The sequence below is a fragment of the Belonocnema kinseyi genome, chromosome 3 (assembly GCF_010883055.1).
Source record: "Belonocnema kinseyi isolate 2016_QV_RU_SX_M_011 chromosome 3, B_treatae_v1, whole genome shotgun sequence".
Classification (NCBI taxonomy): domain Eukaryota; kingdom Metazoa; phylum Arthropoda; class Insecta; order Hymenoptera; family Cynipidae; genus Belonocnema; species Belonocnema kinseyi.
Genome location: NC_046659.1, coordinates 78,796,332 through 78,814,619, shown reverse-complemented (window position 1 = coordinate 78,814,619; position 18,288 = coordinate 78,796,332). Strand labels below are relative to the sequence as shown.

Below are 18,288 nucleotides of genomic sequence, written 5' to 3'. Positions count from 1 at the left end.
GACACCTTGACAAATGTAATTCCATGTAGAAACATGCGTTTAAATAAAATATTTTACCAAAAAAGTTACCCACGCTTTAACTTGACAGACTGTATTTCAAAATATTTAAGGATATTTTAAAAGATTCCAAGGAATTTTTAAGGTATTTAAAAAGATTGTACAAGATTTGAACATCTTAGGATGTGTTTGATAGATTTCAATCATTTGAAGTGATAGAAATGAATTCAGAAGATTTTAGGGCAATTTTTATATTACAAGTTCAATATCTCTAAAAAATTTGAAGGGATTTCAGAAGATACGATGATTTCAAATATTCTAGGGTATTTTAAAAGATTTCAAAGAATTTTTTATTTATTTCACTAATTTAATGGAATCCCAAAGGAGTTTAATGTTTTAAAGTGATTTACAAAGATTTTAAGGCATTTTCAAGAAATTAACAACATTTCAAGGAATTTTCAAGGCATTCAATAATTTTAAGAGATTTAAATACATTTCCATGCGGCCGTAAAGAAGTTCCTAGAATTTCGGAAGTTGTGGAATGATTTCATAGACCCTATGAACGCTTAAAGATTTTAAAAGATTCCCAGGTATTTTATAAAATTTCCGAGGATTCTATTGATTTTAAGGGATTCGAAAAGCTCTCACGTTATCTTAATATATTTTTGAACATTTCAGGAAATATAATTTCACGAGATTTTATAATATTTTAAGGGATTTCAAAGAAATAATTCACAAGTGAGGGATTTCATGAGGTGTTAAAAATTTGACGAGAGTTTCAAATATTTTTTAGAATTCATTTGAATTTATCCTCAATTCTTTTTAATTCTTTGGAATCTCCCAAAATTCAGAAATGCCAATAGATTTCTTTAATCATTTAGGCATTTGTTCAATTTATCCTGAAGCTTTTTAAACTCGCTTTTAATTTTCAGGTATTTCTTCAAATTCTGTTGAATTCCCTTAAATTAGTCTAAAATCATTTCAAACTTAATGAATTAAAATATTTTTGGAATATTTTTGAATTATTTTCAAGACACTTAGATTTGTTTTAATCACCTTGAATTCTTATTAATTAATCCTGATTTTGTCATTCCTTTTAATTCTTAGATATCCGCTTGGATTCTTCTAAATTCACTGAAATCAATCGATTTTTTAAATTATTCAAGTATTTGTTTAATTCATTGTAGAATTTTTTAAATTCACCCTCAACTCTTAGGCATTTCATAGCATTCTTTTGAATTCCTTTAAATATGTATAGACTCATTTTACACTTACTGAATTTAATTAGTTTTTTTCAAATTATTGAATTGTTTTAAATTCATTTGAATTTTTATCAATTCATCTTGAATGTTTTTTAATTCGCCATGAGTTTTGATGAATTTAATCGAATTCTTCTCATGCCCCAATTTACTCCAATTTTACTGAAATCGATGGATTTTTAAAATATTCTTTACAATTAATTTGAACTCTGTTTAATTAAACTTGAATTCTTTTGAAAACATATGCATTTATTCTGAATTTGTTTAAATTCACCTGGAATTTTTATAAATTTAATAGAATTCTTTTGAATGCTTTTAAATTCTAAAAAACATTAGACACATTATTAATGCATAATAATGACTTTTTAATTTAGACATTAGTCACTTTCGGTCACTTTTTCGATTCAAGTTGGTCACTTTTCTTAAGTGAATTCGACTGTGGGCATTCCTGAGGATAACTAATTAAAAATTTCTACATTTAAATTATGTAAAAATGTGTTATTCCATTTATAAAAGATTCTATATTACAATATTACAAGATCAGATTATTTATCTTTAAATATTAATGGTCAGGGAAAATCAACCATCAACAATATAAAGTTGAAACTATTTTTTGTAGACCGAATTATTCAAATCTGTGGACGAAGTCTCGAAAAATCGAATGAAAATAACACATCGGCTCGATTCCACGCCTCTCTCTCCAAAATCAATCGACTTTAAAAAAATCAAATTGCATCTAGCGTGTGGAAGTTTAAAGACCAAGCTTTTGCTTCTCCAAGCATTGAGATGGGTAATTATTTAATTTGAATCAAGTGATTATAATAACCAACATATCTTTTAAATCCTAAGAAAATACATTTTATTGCAGAAAATAACTCTGAGTCAACAGGGAGAAAGGGACGAAGTGATTCATGAATATATTAAGAACGATTTGCTCGAAATTCGTGGAAATATTGCAAGCAGTACTGGGAAACAGATTTTGCCTTATATTTTGTATCCAATAGAAGGACCAAGAGAATTTTTTTTAGAACAGTCAGCTGCTAGATTTTTAAATACTCTCGCATCTTTGAGATGTGGTCGAGATTATTTGTCAATTGGAACTACAATTTTGAATGCAGTTAGTAAAAAAGACTTGGAATATTTATAAATTTAAAAAATAGTTTTCCAGTATTTATTTAATACTTTTTACATTGTTTTTTAGATTGTTGAGTGTCTAAATAGCACTAATAATGATGCTTATACATACGATATGCTACTTGCGATGTTGCAAAAATTGTCAGTTAGAAAACAACAGAGGCTGAATATGATAGAAGCTGGTTTAGTTGAATGGCTAATTCATCATTTAAATGTCGATGGTTGCAAAATGAGTCCGTACAGGTTAAAATATATCACAGCTCTTTTGATGAATTTATCATTGCATAGTAAAGCACAAAATAAAGTTTCTTCGGAAGCTCAATTAGTTATTTCTTTATTAACTGATCTGTTGTTAACTGAGCATCATGCTGTAAGTTTAACTTTACCTGTTGGTCTCATATATTAAAATTAAATATAAATTAATTTAATCTTTTATCAATTTTAGGCTCTGCCATTTATTAGTGGGGCACTTAGTAATTTTTTACTAAATCGGAATATAAACGAAGAAGGAAAAAAATTAGGTCTGGAATCTGTTTTAAAGTATTACCGGAAACGCAGTTCCGCAGAAACGAGGTTAGATTTTTTTAATTTTAAATAAGAATAGATTCTTCTTGTATCCCATTATAATAAAAGAATTTCTACAGATCGCGGAATCTCAGTAAGTCAGAGAAAGACAGGGAATTTAAAACTGGTTAGAAAAAATCAGGGAAAATAAAAAAATTTGTAAAAAGTCATTCTTTTTTGTGTTAATACTTAAGCTGCTTTTATGAAAATTGGTCTGTTTGGGTTGAAAAATAATCTGTTTTGGTTAAAAATCAAAACTTTTTTATTGATAATTAATCTTCTTTGGACGAGGATTCAACTATTTTGTTAAAATTTTTTATTTTTGGGTCGAATTAAACTTTTTTTGGTCCATATTCAAAATATTTTTTATTGAAATATAAACTATTACTTTTTTCGTTGAGTACTCGTTTTTTTGCTTTAAAATTCAGCTACTTAATTGAAAGTGGAACTACTTTGTTAACAATTTATTTTTTTTTTGTTGATGATTCATCATTTAAGTTGAAAACTCTTTTTTTGCTTAAAATTTATTAATTTAGTTGAAAAATATTTTTAGGCAAAAATTGAATTATTTCACGTCCAGCTAAAAATTGGTCTCTTTTAGGTGAAAATTCAAATATTTTGTAGAAAAGTGATCTCATTATTTGAAACATATTTTTCTTTTTAAATTTCTATGTTTGGTTAAAAATTTATTTTTCTACCTAAAAATTTAACTATTCTACTTTTCGTTGAAACTGTATATTTTTTAGTTGAGAATTGATATTTTTTGGTAGAAAATTAATCTTTTTGGTTAAAATTCAGCTTTTTCGTTTAAAATGCTTTTTTTTGCTTGAAAGTTGATTTTTTTGGTTGAAAATTCATTTCTTTAACTGAAAATTAACTTATTCTATTTTTTGTAAAAAAGATATTTTTTTTGTAGAAATTTAATCTTGGTTGAAAATTTTTTATAGTTCTTTTAAAATGTATTTTATGTGGTTGAAAATTCATTTTTTTTTTTGAAAATTCAACTGTTATTTTTTTAGTTAAAAAATAACTTCTTTGTTTGAATATTCTCATTTGTTTTTGTTGAAAGTTCGTATTTTTTTATTAATTCAACTGTTTATTATTGATCATTAAAATGTTTTTTGGTGGAAATATATATGAACTATTACACTTTTCGTTGAGTTGCTTTTATACCTAGAAGAAAAATGTTTAGTGGTTAGGGAAAAGTCAGGGACTTTCGAAATTGAAATTTAGTAGCAACTCCAAATTTTTTTTTAATTAATGTAAAATTTTCAGAGAATATTTGGATCATATTATCAAATTACATAATCGTGAAGATGCGGAAATTGTTGAACCCGCAGAAATGAGTGACAATGATAATGTAAGTACTGGTTTTATTATTTAGTAGAATTTTTTTGGTGTGATTTAAAAAATTGTTGTAAAATTAGTCACAGTATTCAAAAAGAAAAAAATTATATCCTTCTGTGCTGTATAATTTAAGAGAATAAAGTACAATTTTTATATTTCAGGATGAATATGATCTGATAGAAGATGAATTAGATGAAGATGATCCAGTGCAGAATGAAGCTGGAGAACTGGCTGGAGAAATGTTTCTGGCTTCGTTTTACTCCCTTTCTGCAAATTCATTTTCGAGTTCGGTAGAAAAATTGGATTCTCAACATGGAGGTCTGCAGCAGATTCTTCATAATCGAGAAATGATATCAAGGTACATTTTTTGAATATTTATTCAAATTTGACTTTGTATTATAAATACAATAATGAATAAAAAATGGTAATTGTATACTTTGATGACTTTTCCGAATTTGACATTAAATGGTTTAAATCATTTGGAAAATCTTTTTTCTAGTCCAAAAGTAAAATATCAGCTGGGTAAGGCCCAAAAACTGGTACTTTTTCCAAATACAGACAAAACTGATCAAAACATTAATAGCTTTTTTTGTAAATATTAGCGAATTGTTCTCAGAGTCTACAGAATGTTAAGTAATTTTATAAATCTACGGTTCTTACATTCTCAACAGAGAAGGTATTAGATATGTATAAAATTTAAACCCCCCCCCCCTGCCCCTGTTTTTTGTCAAATGGTCAGGTTCATTAGCCAGCCATTTTAGATTAAAATTCAAAAAGTGCGAGAACTTTCCAAATTTTAAGGACCACTTTTTTTAAATTAAAAAATTCTCTGTACCTTTATTCAAAGTACTTAAAAATACGAGCATTTTCTCCTTTTGACTTTTTTTGATAAAAAAATTACCAGAGTTACACCACTTTCAAATTTCAAAAAAACAAACGAAAATAACAATGTTAAGTTAAATAACGCACCATATGAACAAAAAATCAATAGAACAAAAACTTTGATTTTTGAAAGCCCTACAAGATTATCATAAAAACTTCTTGACTTTTCTCCAAAAATCGAAAATTCATATTTTGACTGCACACAAAATAATTAGAAATAAAAAATGCCATAATTCCATTTTGCTGTCAAACTGCGCAAGAATCGAAAAAATATGAAAAGCAAAAACATTGTAAGCTCAGAAAAAGATCTACAAATTTGTTATCAATTAATTTTTGATAGGACGCGTAGTTTTTGTTTTATTCCTAAAAAACGACATTAACAATTTTTAAATTAAATTTTTGGACATAAGACACAAGCTACGAAAAAAACAATTCAACAAAATTTGTTTATCGGAAAAGGAGCTGAAAATTTGCTATTCATAATTTTTGATAGGATGCGTAGTTTTTGTTTTCATCGTGAAAAAGAACATTAAAAATGAAAAATTTAATGTTTGGAAAAACGATACAAGGTACGAAAAAATTAAATGCCAAAAGTTAATGTAATTAAGTTAATGTAATTTTTCTAAAATTCTGTAAACTCTGCAAAAAATTAGGCTAATATCTGGCTCATTTTCTTCGTGATTTAGTTTACGTATTAAATTACATTAAAAGTGAAGATTTATTACTGATTTTTTTAAATACTTGTAAATTTTAAGAATTCACAAAATATTTGAAATTATTAGTTTTGTACAAGACGATATAAATTTCATAACCAAAAGCAATTAAGATTGTTTGCAATTAAGATTGCAAAAAAAAAATCAGTAATCATTCTGTTATGTTTAAAAAAACAAACCGAGATAAGAAAAACCTTGAAAAATAATAAGGAATTCATTATGTGGAAAGAAATATAAATCGATTAAAGACTTGATTAATGTTGATAGATTTAAATTTATTGTTTTAATAATTGTCAAGTATTTTAATCGTTAACAGTGGATTGATTGCAAATATTATATAAATGGTAAAAAATATTTCATAATTAATATTAAAATTATAATATTCTAAACAAATTTGGTTTAATAATTAAATGATACATTTTTATAAAAATGACTAATAACTACTCTTTTTGGCAACCAGATGACTATTTTTTTGTAATTGACCTTTAAAATGTCATTTGCAAATATTTCGGAACGTGATTAGAATTAGTTTGAACGTGATTTTTCCAAATTTGAAACTTTTCTGTGAGTTTTGGGTGATATACCAAATTTTTTCGCTTTGCTTCGACATATTTCATTTTTTACTAGAAAGAAGATTTTCTACAAGAGTTTAAGCCATTAACAAATTCTGAACTGGCATCAAAGCAAAGAAGTACAATAAAAAATTATTATTTGAATTATTCCATAAAAATGAACAATAAACTTTTTTTGAAGATTTTCAAAAGCAAAGAATCAAATTCGGCTGAGACCTATTTATAAAAAATCATGTGTAGAAGAAAACTATAAGGTATTTTATTAATTTATCAAGCATTGTTATTGTTGTAAACCAATGAATACATCTTAATTGTTTAAAATTAACAGTTTATCAAAATTCATTATTTATGTTTTTATTTTAAGAGAATAGATTCTTCTGAATATTCTTTGACTCAAGGAAATAGTAGTATGATAAACCTGATTGAATACACATCACTAGAAAATTTCAAACAAACAGAACCGAATTTTAATTCTTATTCCCCCCCTCTGCATGATGTTACTACATTGTACAGACAAAAGCATTCAACAAAAAAATCTCGAATTTTGGATTCAAATTCTAAAAGCAGTTTCCAAAATCAAAATTCAAAATATAGTTACGAAACCTCTGATGGAATCTCCAAGTGCGTTATGATAATGAATTTATTAGGTTTTTTTGTTAAGCTTATTATTTTCTTATGTATGTATAATTACAATGAAGAATATTATTTTTATGTTCCAGGGAAAAGATCAAAATGACGATGAATTCTTCTTCAACTATTACATCCGCCAATGTTAGCCTACAAGAAGAAGGTACAAAGAAATTGTTATCTATTAAGCATTTTGCTTTTAAAACTTTTTTGTTTTTAATGCTTCTTGTTTCCATTGGTACAATTATAAAATAGTATTTATGACCGAGAAATCGGGAAAATCTGTAAATGACTGGAAATGACGGGAAATTTTATTCAGTGACCGAGGTTTTCCTCGAATATACTAATGTGTAGATAAACACTGGTTTTAATAGATTATTGCACTTTAATTCTGGGTTGGGACAGGGAATAAATTTTTTTTTTAATCACTTAAAGAATTACAATTAGCCTGACTTGTAACAGGGAATTTTCGAAAAGAATGATAATTTTGAGTTTGAGACAGGGAATTTTTTACGTGGAACAGGAGTTTTGCGAAAGCATTTAAATTCTGACGTAGAAGAAGAAACTTTTAAAAATCCCTGTTTCAATTCAGAATTCGTTACAATTTGAATAATTCTGACTTGGAACAAATAATTTTGTAAATAGCCCGGGAAATTTTGAAAAATAATTTTAATTCGGTTTATATAAAGGGAATTTACTGTTTTAAGTGACAAATCTTCAGGGTTTGAACACTCCTTGTTCAAATTCAGAATTCGTTTAAATTTAAACATTATGTTTTTTTTAACATAACATAATATGAAATATATTTCTAATTTTGCACAGGGAATTTTCGTAAAGAATTATAATTTAGACTTTCAGGCAGGATCTTTTTGGAGCATTTTGTCAATTTTTAAAGAAGATATTTAAAAAATAGTTCAAATTTTTACGTTTTCTTAAAATTTAAATAAAATCGAATATATTAAACCTCTCACAACGTTGGAACAAAAAAGTCGGAAAAATTCTAAGCCATCTAGTCTGTAGGAAATTAATAATACAAATCAAATGTATATACGGGTAATTGTAAAATTATATCAGTAAGTACTTACATCAAAGTACAATTTAGTGAGGTTTAAAAATCGTAGATGACTTCGTTTAGAAATTATAAATAAAAAAGTACGAACAATTTCTTATCAGGCACCTGTCAGAAATTACAAATTTATCTAATAATATTGAGACCATTTTTTAAATATTTTATATTCACAAATATTACTTATATTGAGTTCAAAAAGAGAAAAAACAATGATAGAGTTTGTTATTTTAGTTTAAAAAGCACTTTAAAGTATTTCCCAGTTGAAAACCAATTTATTAATGATGATTCCAAATTTCTGTTAATAATTATCACTATTTTATAAAATGATAAAATGTTTTGAAATGCTTAAGTCAAAATCTAATAAATCGTGGAAAAAAGTAATTTGTCTCATATTTTAAAATATTATAATCTCTTCTGTAGATATTTTAAAAAGATTTTTGAAATTTTTTTGTTGTTTCATAGTCTTATGAGCTGTCATGCGATCTTTAGTAACGTTTAATTTCATATCCATCGCAAGTCAATCCTGGATCTATTAGTTTTATATTTTCATACTCTCTTGGGTTACCCTTGATTAAAAAAATATGTTGTATGCAGTCTGAAATTTTTCAACTTTTTGGTAATCACCCATATAATTGTAATAAATTTATAGAGCCCTCATGCTCACTTATTTCATATATTTTACAAAAGTATTTCTTTCAGCAGAAAAAATATTTAAATTTTCCTATCATTTTTATTTCAACTTTAAATATGTTGCGGCTTGCAAGACAAAAATTTCACAATAACGGTGATAAGTTTGTTCATTGAAATTTGCTCTATTTTGCAACTACACACTTTGTTTATGTAATCAATTATTGTTCGCGCTATTTAGGAACAATATTAAAAAAATTGTTCTTCGTATTTTTTGTATTGCCACATTCAACGCCACTAAAGTCTTGAAGCATTTACCAAACTGAAACCCCAGATTTACCTGCTCTCAAAAAAACTTCTGAAACCTGATATTTGTTTTCATGACTTTTTATCAACTCTTTCGAGTTGCGGTGTATGGAGAAAGTTGTTGCTTTCCCTGGGTGTCATCCTTGATCTTGACCACGAGTAAATTAGAGCGTATAAATGAAAGTGATACACTCACGTATGTTCTTTCAAGGAGATCATCAATCTTAGAATCTGCTTAGCATTAATTTATTAGATGTATTTTATTTTATTTATTAAATCAACTAATTTTAAATAATTTGTGCCTTCCAGCTCCAGATGTACTCAGCAGTATCGCTTTTCTGTAAGTGAATTTCAAAAGAAGCTTTTCAAGACTGAAGTTCAGAAAAGGACGAAAGCATCCTTCTGCATGTCTTTTTGATTTTTTATAAACTTTATAAATGAATTTTCTTCTCTTTTATTCTATATTTTTTTCTGTCTAATTTTTTTTCTCAAACTTCTCAAATCACTTTGATTTTCAATCCTAATTTTTATATTATTTTTCAGGGAAGAATCTGGAATAATAGAAAGCAATTTAAAAGAAGAAGAAGCCTTCATCGCGAAACCAAAGTTGCAAAGGACGCCACCACATACGACAAAGTTAAAGAACGTTACATAAAGAATTTTTTTTTAATTCTTGCAAATATTTAGAAATCAAATTCCTTACTATAGGTTGTCTATAAAACTGGGAATTAAATAGAAATACAAATTCGTGTCGGGAATCACATTTAAAGTATAGAAAATCTGAATTTTGATAGATTTCATCAGAATACAAATTTTATTTGAATATTTCTGGCAACATTTTAAATGAATTTTTATTTGGAAAAATTTATTTGAAGAGAATATTTGAAAACAATCCGAACAATTTGCAAAATTTTTAAAACAGAATCCGGCATATTTTACGGCAATTTTTCTAATTGTGCAGACTTTTTTTTGATTTTGTAGACAAATATAATTTAAAAAATATTTTGAAGGTTTACAAATATTGAAGAAATAAAAAAAATAATTAGAAATTTGACACTATTTCAACAAATTTAAAACAAAACGTAAGTGTGTGAAGATTGGAAAATTTTAAAGAATTTTGATAAGTTTCAAGAAAACCAAACAAACCTGAAAAATTTTAAGAAAAATGTTTACATTTTGAATTATTTTTCAATAAGAATAATTCGAGTCAGCTTGAAAGAAGTTTTTGGTATAGAAATTTCACGTTTTAGGTTAAAAATACAATTATTTGGTTAAACATTAATTTGTTGGATTGAGGATTCAATTTTTTTTAAGTTTTATTTTTTATGTTTAAATTCAACTTTAATTTGTTAAAAATTCATTTTTGTTTATGGTTGAAAATTGAACCATTTTGTTGAAAATTCTTTTTTTTAAATGTACTTTTTACTGAATTATAAAATTTTGGATAAAAATTGAGCTTTTTAGTGGAAGTTTCAAATATTTTAAAAAAATTTTCTTTTTTGGCTGCACGACAACTAGCCCGTGGACAATTGATCCGGAATAATTCACCACAATTAAAAATTAATAATACAATACCCCATTCAATTTAGAAGAGAGTTAATAAAATATTTTGTGTAATTATAATATAAATAACAAGACAATACGTAATACAGCCATATTATATTCCAATCACGACTTTTCACACAACTGCAACGTCGTATTTCTCCAGAACAAACAGTTATGTAACCTTAACAATACCAGCAACAGATTTCAAGTATTTTAATTTTTCCGTTTTCAAAGTCAAAAACAAAAGTACAATCAAAATACTCATTACCAGTGCGTTTATAGGTTGTTGTGTGAATTATTACGGAACATGATCGTTTCTTACATTCAACGCAACGCCATGTTACATTTGTGTTATTGACACTTTTCTTTGCATACAAATGGCCTTCGTGTAACAACATTAAACCACCCCGTTGTGATTTTATAAATTTCAGTGGCATCTTACGAACGTTAATAACACAGCAATTGAAAAAAAAAACCAACAAACAATAACAATAAACCGACGTACTTCATTTAACTCAGATATCAAGATATGGAATGCTACAATATTCAATATTCAAACGGTTCTATTACTGAAGCCACGATGTTTAGTATTTAAAAGGTAACTGTAAGCAACGCCCTCTATCAATTATTAACATAGACTACGTAAGTCAAATAAAGAAGTTACCAATTATCGATAAGTTTTTTTCAGTAAATTGGAATAATAAAATTTTGCATTTACAATTAACATAACAGAATTCTGCCCTTAAAACACACCGGCGAGTAAGATCAAATTTCGCGGATCAATTGTCGACGGGTTAAATGTCTCATGGAACAATTGTCTCACGGATCAATTGTCGACGGATCAATTGTCGACGAATCAATTGTCGACGGATCAATTGTCGACGGATCAATTGTCGACGGATCAATTGTCGACGGATCAATTGTCGACGGATCAATTGTCGACGGATCCATTGTCGCGGATCAATTGTCCGCGGGCCAACTGGCGTATCACCTCTTTTTTAGTAGAAAATTAATATTCTTGGTTTACAATGCATTTCTTTGGTGGGAAATTCAATTACTTGGTTATGTTTTTTTAATTCCTGTTTTTGAATTGAAAATTTAACTGATTGGTTGAAATTCAATTATTTCGTTAAAATTCAACTAGTTTGTTAAAAATTCATACTTTTTAGATGAATTGAACTCATATATTGAAAATTAAAATCCATTTCAGTTGAAATGTTGTGTATCACATTTTTCGTTAAAAATTTATGTTGTTGGTTAAAAATGCAACTGCTTGGTTAAAATTAGAACTACTCGTTCTTAAAAAATAATTTTTTAATTGAGATTCATCATTCTAGTTGAAAATTTATCTCTTCGGTTGAAGATATAACTATTTTGTTGAAAATTCGTATTTTTTAGTGAAAAAATTCATCTATTTGTTTGGAAATTGAACTTTTTGGTTAAACATTAACTTGTTTGTTGAAATTTATATTTGCGGGTAAAAGAATTCGACTATTTCGTAGACAACTCTTTTCTTTTGGCGAAATTTTCATCTTTCTGGGTAAAATTTCATGGTTTTAATTTTAAAAAATAAATTTTAAGAGAAAAGTGAAAAATATTATAAATATTTAAACCATTTCCTAAAAGTTCGAAAAAGAATATCAAATATTTTAAACAAAATTGCTCAATTTTGTAAGATTACAATTTCAAATTTTTGAAAAGAATAATTAATTATTGAGGACCAGCATCGTCTGACGAAATGTTTGAAGCAATTGTGATTTAATTGTATTCATTTTTTCTTAAAACCATAAATTACTAAAATATATATATTTTTTAATATTATAAGATATCAAAATACATAAAATTACACATAGGAAAACTTGATGTTCAATGCGTATTATTTGTGTTCTGGTAAGAGGAGATTTGACATTTAAAACCGAGAAAAAATAAGAAATCTGGTGGACGAAAATTAACAGACACCATGTACTATTCCGTCCATTTTGTAAATAGGAAAAAGTTAGTGAATTAGACCTAAGATTGAGATTTTCATTTAATTATAAAAATAGTTTAACAATCAAACTTAATATAACAATTTCAATAAATAAATAAAAACAATTCACAATGTCTAAGATGCAGTCATGTAGGGCGCGAATGAGCCTCCTCCGTGACCTCCAGTTGTAAATCGACTTGAATAACTAGGACTCGACCCTCCAGCGAAACTGGGAATGTAACTGGCACCTGGGTTTCCTAAAGTGGTTCCTCGTGTCATTTTGAAACTTCCTCCAATCGAAGGTGCACTTGAGTACATGTGTCCTCCAGGGTAGGAACTGCTACTAGAATATGGACTTCCGGAAGGACTGTCTTTGATGATTATTATTTTTCCTGAACCGCCACTTCCGCCAAATCCTCCTGATAAATATGCTGAACTATGCCCTTTAGGAGACATAGAGGGATTTGAAGAATAAGAGGCATAGTTTGGACTTCCTCCGCTGATTATGTACCTGGTACCTTCACTTCCATGTGCACCACTTCCGCTAAAGTGGACAGGACTAGATCCTAAAATATTAGAATAATTAGGAAGGCATACTATTTTTAGTTCATTTTACTATCGTTCATTTCCTAAAGTATGATTGTATTTTTTTTTAAATTAGAAAAGAGAAATTCCTTAACTTTCCAAGTTTAAGTCTTTGAAAGAATAGTCTAATAATTTAGAAGAATTTTAAGAAGTGCCGTTTTGAGTCTTAAATCCTTGCTGAATTTACTGTGTATTGTATTTTTTCTTGTGTAAAAATGAGGTTCTTTTTGCAATTAAAAACAGTTAAAAATGTTAAGAATTCCTAGGGATTCAAAATCTTAGTAAATATGAAATTAAACCTATTCGAATATACCAAATTTACAAACACGATTAAAAAAAAATATAAATAATGATCAATTTTCGCTGATGCCATGTGAAATTATAAATCAAAATTTCCTCCTAAAGTATTTTATTTATAGTTTAAAGAAAATTGTGATACCTTCGCATTATCAAATATTTTTTAAAGACCTAGTTTTGAAATAAGCAGAATTGAAATTCCAAAGAAAATCAATAAGATTGTCTGAAAGTTTAAAGTGATTAAGAAAATATAAAAACTTTCAACAATTAAAATTTTAATATAAATATTACAAAATATTAAAAATTAGTTTCAAAAATTTCTTCTAGGTAATTCCTAGGGTTTTAAGTCGAAAAGCTTACCATTTTTTAATTTTTATCGTAGTAAGTTCTTGAAACTTACGCTATAACTCGATATAATGAAATTTTATAAAAAAATTTCTATTATTTAAACCTTTAAGCGCATTTATTTTAGTCTTTCAGATTTTTAAGATTTGCAAACTTGAAAATTTAAAATAGCTAAAACGTAAAAGAAAGGCAATCGCAAACTGAGTGCTTCAAATTTGCATTTGAATTTGCATTTTGAGTGGAAACTATTTTTTTCCTGAAATATGAAAGCTAGAAAGTTTGAAATATCTTATTCAAAAATTATAAATTGAAAAAAACACGAAAAAATACTTTCAATAAATATGAACTATGAACCTTTTTGGGCTTCAACTAAAAACGCGTTCCAATTGTTCTGCATGATGAAATAATATTAATTTAAACAGGGTGTCTAGCAACATTGAAAACCTTGATAACTTGGAATTCTCTGTTAATTTTGTTTAAACCTTGAAAACCTGGAAATAGCCTTGAATTTTTCAAGAGAACCTTGAATTTGAATAATTTTGTGTACTTTAATTTTAAAACAGTTATTTTATTGAATTGCGAAGAGTAATTTTAATTTGTCAGTCTCTTATAAAGGAAACATCTCGTTTACAAGGAATCTTACTACTGACAAGTTTAAAAAAATTAAGATATTCATATTTTTCTAATTGCAGAATACATAAAGAAATTTTATGGCACTTTTTGTACGACTGCCTAATTATTTTCTAAATTGAAATTAACTGACTTTACTATTGTGAGTAATATATAAGTTTTTAATTTTTTCTTCAACTTACAAATTATAAAAGTTTTTAGTTAAAAATTTCGATATTCATTCAGTCTCAGAATTAGAATAAACCATGCCCATAGGAGGGATTTTTCATGGGTTTACCACTCGGTTTTTGAGTGTACACCAGATTTCAAAATATTTCAAAGATTTGAAACGATTAAAACAATATTGAAAGGATTTTAGAATGAGTTCAAAAGATTTCAAATAATTCAATGATTCAATGATTTCAAACGAACATAAAAGATTTTACAGTCGAAGATTAAAGAATTATTTCAAAGATTTTACAGAGCTTAAAAGATTTCAACGATTTCAGAAAGACTTCAAAAGATTTCAAAAGTTTCACAAAGACTTCAATGATTTGACAAAGAATAAAAAAAATTCGCAGATTTTAAAAAGATGACATATGTTCGCAGAAAATTAACAATTTGATAATTTGTGGGTTTGCTTTCTTTAAAACCTGCTGGCCAATATAATAACACCCTGATTTAAAATTGTAGCATTTTCTAAATCGTCAACAGAAAAAAAGTCTTCGAAACTTGAAGAAATTCTCAGTCTAAAATCTAAGGAAAATTTTGCAGCGACACGAAATCGAAGTTCTAATGGAACTAATAATAATTATTCTTTACTTGTTCCAATTACAAAAAAAAAAAGAAAAATTGCAAATAAACCCAGATGTGAAACTTATAATTAAAAACCAAAAATTTGAATAGAAAAAAACCTACCAGTTTCTCGTGGTCCTCCAGGATAAGCCGAGGAATGTCCCTTAATTCCAGTGACTGAATACGATCCTTTAATAGTGGCTGGTAAGAAATTAAATCCAGAATTCGTACTATATCCTCCATGGGGAGCTCCACCTCCAGTGTTGTAACTTTCTCGTTTGTAATTTCCAGTAGAGTAGGCATGTGGTGATGCGTAACTGGGCATGTATTCTACTTCGTTCCCTGAGTACCCATCCGAGGATGAACTCTCGTATACGGGATATTTGCTGCTGACTGATGTTACCTGTCCTCTGTGTTTCCCACTTCCTACAAATTCCCTAGTAATAGAACCAGGATGGTATCCTCTATATCCAGAAACATCTAAAGCTTTAAATCCGTTTCCATTGTAGATACCACGATTTGAACTTGAATCGGGATAACTGGGACTCGCGACGAATCCGGAAACTGGTGAAGATCCTTGGTTTGCTGATACCGAACCTCGAACACTTGTAGCTTCATGGCTTCCGGGATAACTTTCAAGACTTGATCCTCTGTAACTTGAACCAACAGTATATTGTTGAGTTGCTGGTCCTGTATAATCGTTTAAAGAACCTTCGTAATCAGGTCTTCCGGAAATTTCTGATTGGGAGTTACTCGTTCCGGGATACTCTGATTGACTGGAGAGACTTGATGAGGTATATTCCGAATTTGGCAAGTAGGCCCTATCTCTGTACAGAGATGCAAAATTATTAGAAAGGATCAGCATTGCCACAGGTCAGGGAAAGTCAGTGAATTTAAAACCGGTCAGGGAAAGTCAGCGAATGTTAGGAAAAACCTGCAAGAATCAGGGAATTTCCGATAAAATAAAGTTGAAGTTCATTTGATTATTTTGTTGAAAATTCTACAATTTTAATTAAAAAAATTAACTGTTTGGTTGAAAATGATCTTCTTTTTTGAAAATTTATATTTTCCGTTTAAAAACTCAACTTTTTTTAGATAATTGGTACTTTTGTCATGAAAAATCAGATTTTTGGATTCAATTTTTTTCTTTATTCAACTTTATGCAATTGCTTGGTTAAAATTTCATTTTTTTAAATTCGAAATTCAACTATTTTGTGTTTGGTTGAAAATGTATCTCCCGTAGTTGAAATTCTGATATTTTGTTGAAAATTTGTATGTTTTGGTAGAAACGGACTTTAATTAGTTGAAACTTTCTCTTTGTGGTTAAATATTCATTTCTTCTATTACAATATTACCCATTTTATTGAAAATTCATTTTTTTTTTATTGAAACTTAATTCTTGTACCTAGAAAAGTAACTATTCCATTTTAGTTTAAAATTCCGCTATGTGGATGAATATTCGTCTTTTTTGGTAGAAATTTAATCTTTTTAGTTGATTTTTTTTCGCAGAAAAGTAATCTTAATTAGTTTAAAGTTGCTTTTCATTAGTTGATTTTTTAAACTGGAAATTTAACTCTTCTACTTTTTGTTGAAAATTGAACTTTTTAGTTGAAAATTCATGTTTTTTGGGGTAGATTCATCATTTTAATTAAAAATCAATTTCTTTGCTTAAAAATTGAAGTACTCTGTTGAAAATTAATTTTGGTTTGGGGGGAAATTAATTTTTTTAACTGAAAATATAATTATTTTATTTTTGCTTGAAAATTGATTTATTTTGATGACAACTCATCTTTTTTGTTTGAAAATTAATCTGTTTTGGTTACAAATTCAAGTGGTTTGTTGAGAATTCGTATTTTTTCGTTGAATTCAATTGTTTTTTATTAAAAAGAAATTTTTGTATGTAGGTATCAACTGCTAATTTACCTTAAAACTTAATTTCATTTTTTATTTGAAGATTCACGTCTTTGATTAAATATTTAGGTATTTTGTTGAAAATTCGTTTTTTTTTGTTTCAAAATTAGTTGTTACAATTTCTAAATTATTGCTTTTAAATTGATCTTTTTTAATTTAAAATTCATCTCTTTACTTGAACATTTAACTATTTTGTTGAAAGTTAATTTTTTAACGTAAAATGTATCTTTATTATAGTAGTTAGAACTTTATGCATTTTGTTTGGAATTCGTCTTGATGTAAAATTAATCTTCTTGGTGAGCAATTAATCTTTTTTATAGAAAAATCGATTGTTTAATATTTCAATATGTATTTGGTTAAAAATGGGAGATAGTTAGAACCTTGCAATTTTAGAAACAACTTCGAAACTTAGGGTTCTAGGCTAAAATTTTTGTTTAAAATTTTTCAAAGCTGAAAATTTCTAAAGAAGAAAGTTAATCGTCCTAAAATAAATGAAAAACAACTGATGACTCGCCTTGAATATCCAGAAAGGGCGCCAGCATTTTGACTATCCGAGGAATAAGAATTTCCTACATTCTCATAATTACTAGGAAGACTTTCCCCTTGATTTGCATCAGAATAAATCGAAGATGAAGGGTAACTACTCGAAAGAGCACTATTTATATTTCCAGGACTAGCTCCAGAGATATAGTATTTAGATGAGCCTCTTGAATATTTGTCTTGATTTCCATTTCCAAAATCGTAGGATTTAAATCCACTGGAAGAGGGAGAATAGCCTGCGAAATAAAACAGGGGATTAAAATTTATAGCTTGGACAATGGAGGTTTTAATTTAACTGATTTACTTAAATTTTATTCAAATTTTTGTATCTACTTTCTTAATATTAATCATAAAACCAGCTTTGTTAAAAGTCAAGTAGTGACAGGAAGTATTGAACAGCCAAGATAGAAATTGCTTGTTTTGGAAAACTACTTTTCCTTCTGCCTTTCGGAATCGTAAAAGCTGCCTCTCATCCAATATCATAGCTTTTACTTGTTACTTTCATTTTTTTATCACCGATTTTAGTTCTCACAGCTACATGTATAATTTAAGATATAATTTATCCAGTGATAAATCGTACTTAAAATTATAAATA

At 27.5% G+C, this 18,288-nt stretch overlaps 2 protein-coding genes across 2 annotated transcripts in view; one reads left to right on the top strand and one right to left on the bottom strand.

Annotated features, from left to right (window-relative positions):
* The window catches only part of LOC117169891, a 21,963-nt gene extending 11,929 nt beyond the window's left edge, over positions 1-10,034 (top strand). The window contains exons 12-22 of the mRNA XM_033356400.1: positions 1,876-2,046; positions 2,125-2,373; positions 2,458-2,760; positions 2,836-2,963; positions 4,230-4,314; positions 4,463-4,659; positions 6,650-6,722; positions 6,833-7,089; positions 7,188-7,258; positions 9,407-9,437; positions 9,641-10,034. Coding sequence (XP_033212291.1) covers positions 1,876-2,046; positions 2,125-2,373; positions 2,458-2,760; positions 2,836-2,963; positions 4,230-4,314; positions 4,463-4,659; positions 6,650-6,722; positions 6,833-7,089; positions 7,188-7,258; positions 9,407-9,437; positions 9,641-9,752 — 1,677 coding nt within the window. The 3' untranslated portion in view covers positions 9,753-10,034. The remainder of the gene's footprint in view (positions 1-1,875; positions 2,047-2,124; positions 2,374-2,457; positions 2,761-2,835; positions 2,964-4,229; positions 4,315-4,462; positions 4,660-6,649; positions 6,723-6,832; positions 7,090-7,187; positions 7,259-9,406; positions 9,438-9,640) is intronic.
* Positions 10,035-12,653: 2,619 nt separating this feature from the next.
* The window catches only part of LOC117169341 (sericin 1-like), a 10,091-nt gene continuing 4,456 nt past the window's right edge, over positions 12,654-18,288 (bottom strand). The window contains exons 3-5 of the mRNA XM_033355679.1: positions 17,668-17,929; positions 15,366-16,069; positions 12,654-13,177 (exon numbers count right to left, since the gene is read on the bottom strand). Coding sequence (XP_033211570.1) covers positions 12,747-13,177; positions 15,366-16,069; positions 17,668-17,929 — 1,397 coding nt within the window. The 3' untranslated portion in view covers positions 12,654-12,746. The remainder of the gene's footprint in view (positions 13,178-15,365; positions 16,070-17,667; positions 17,930-18,288) is intronic.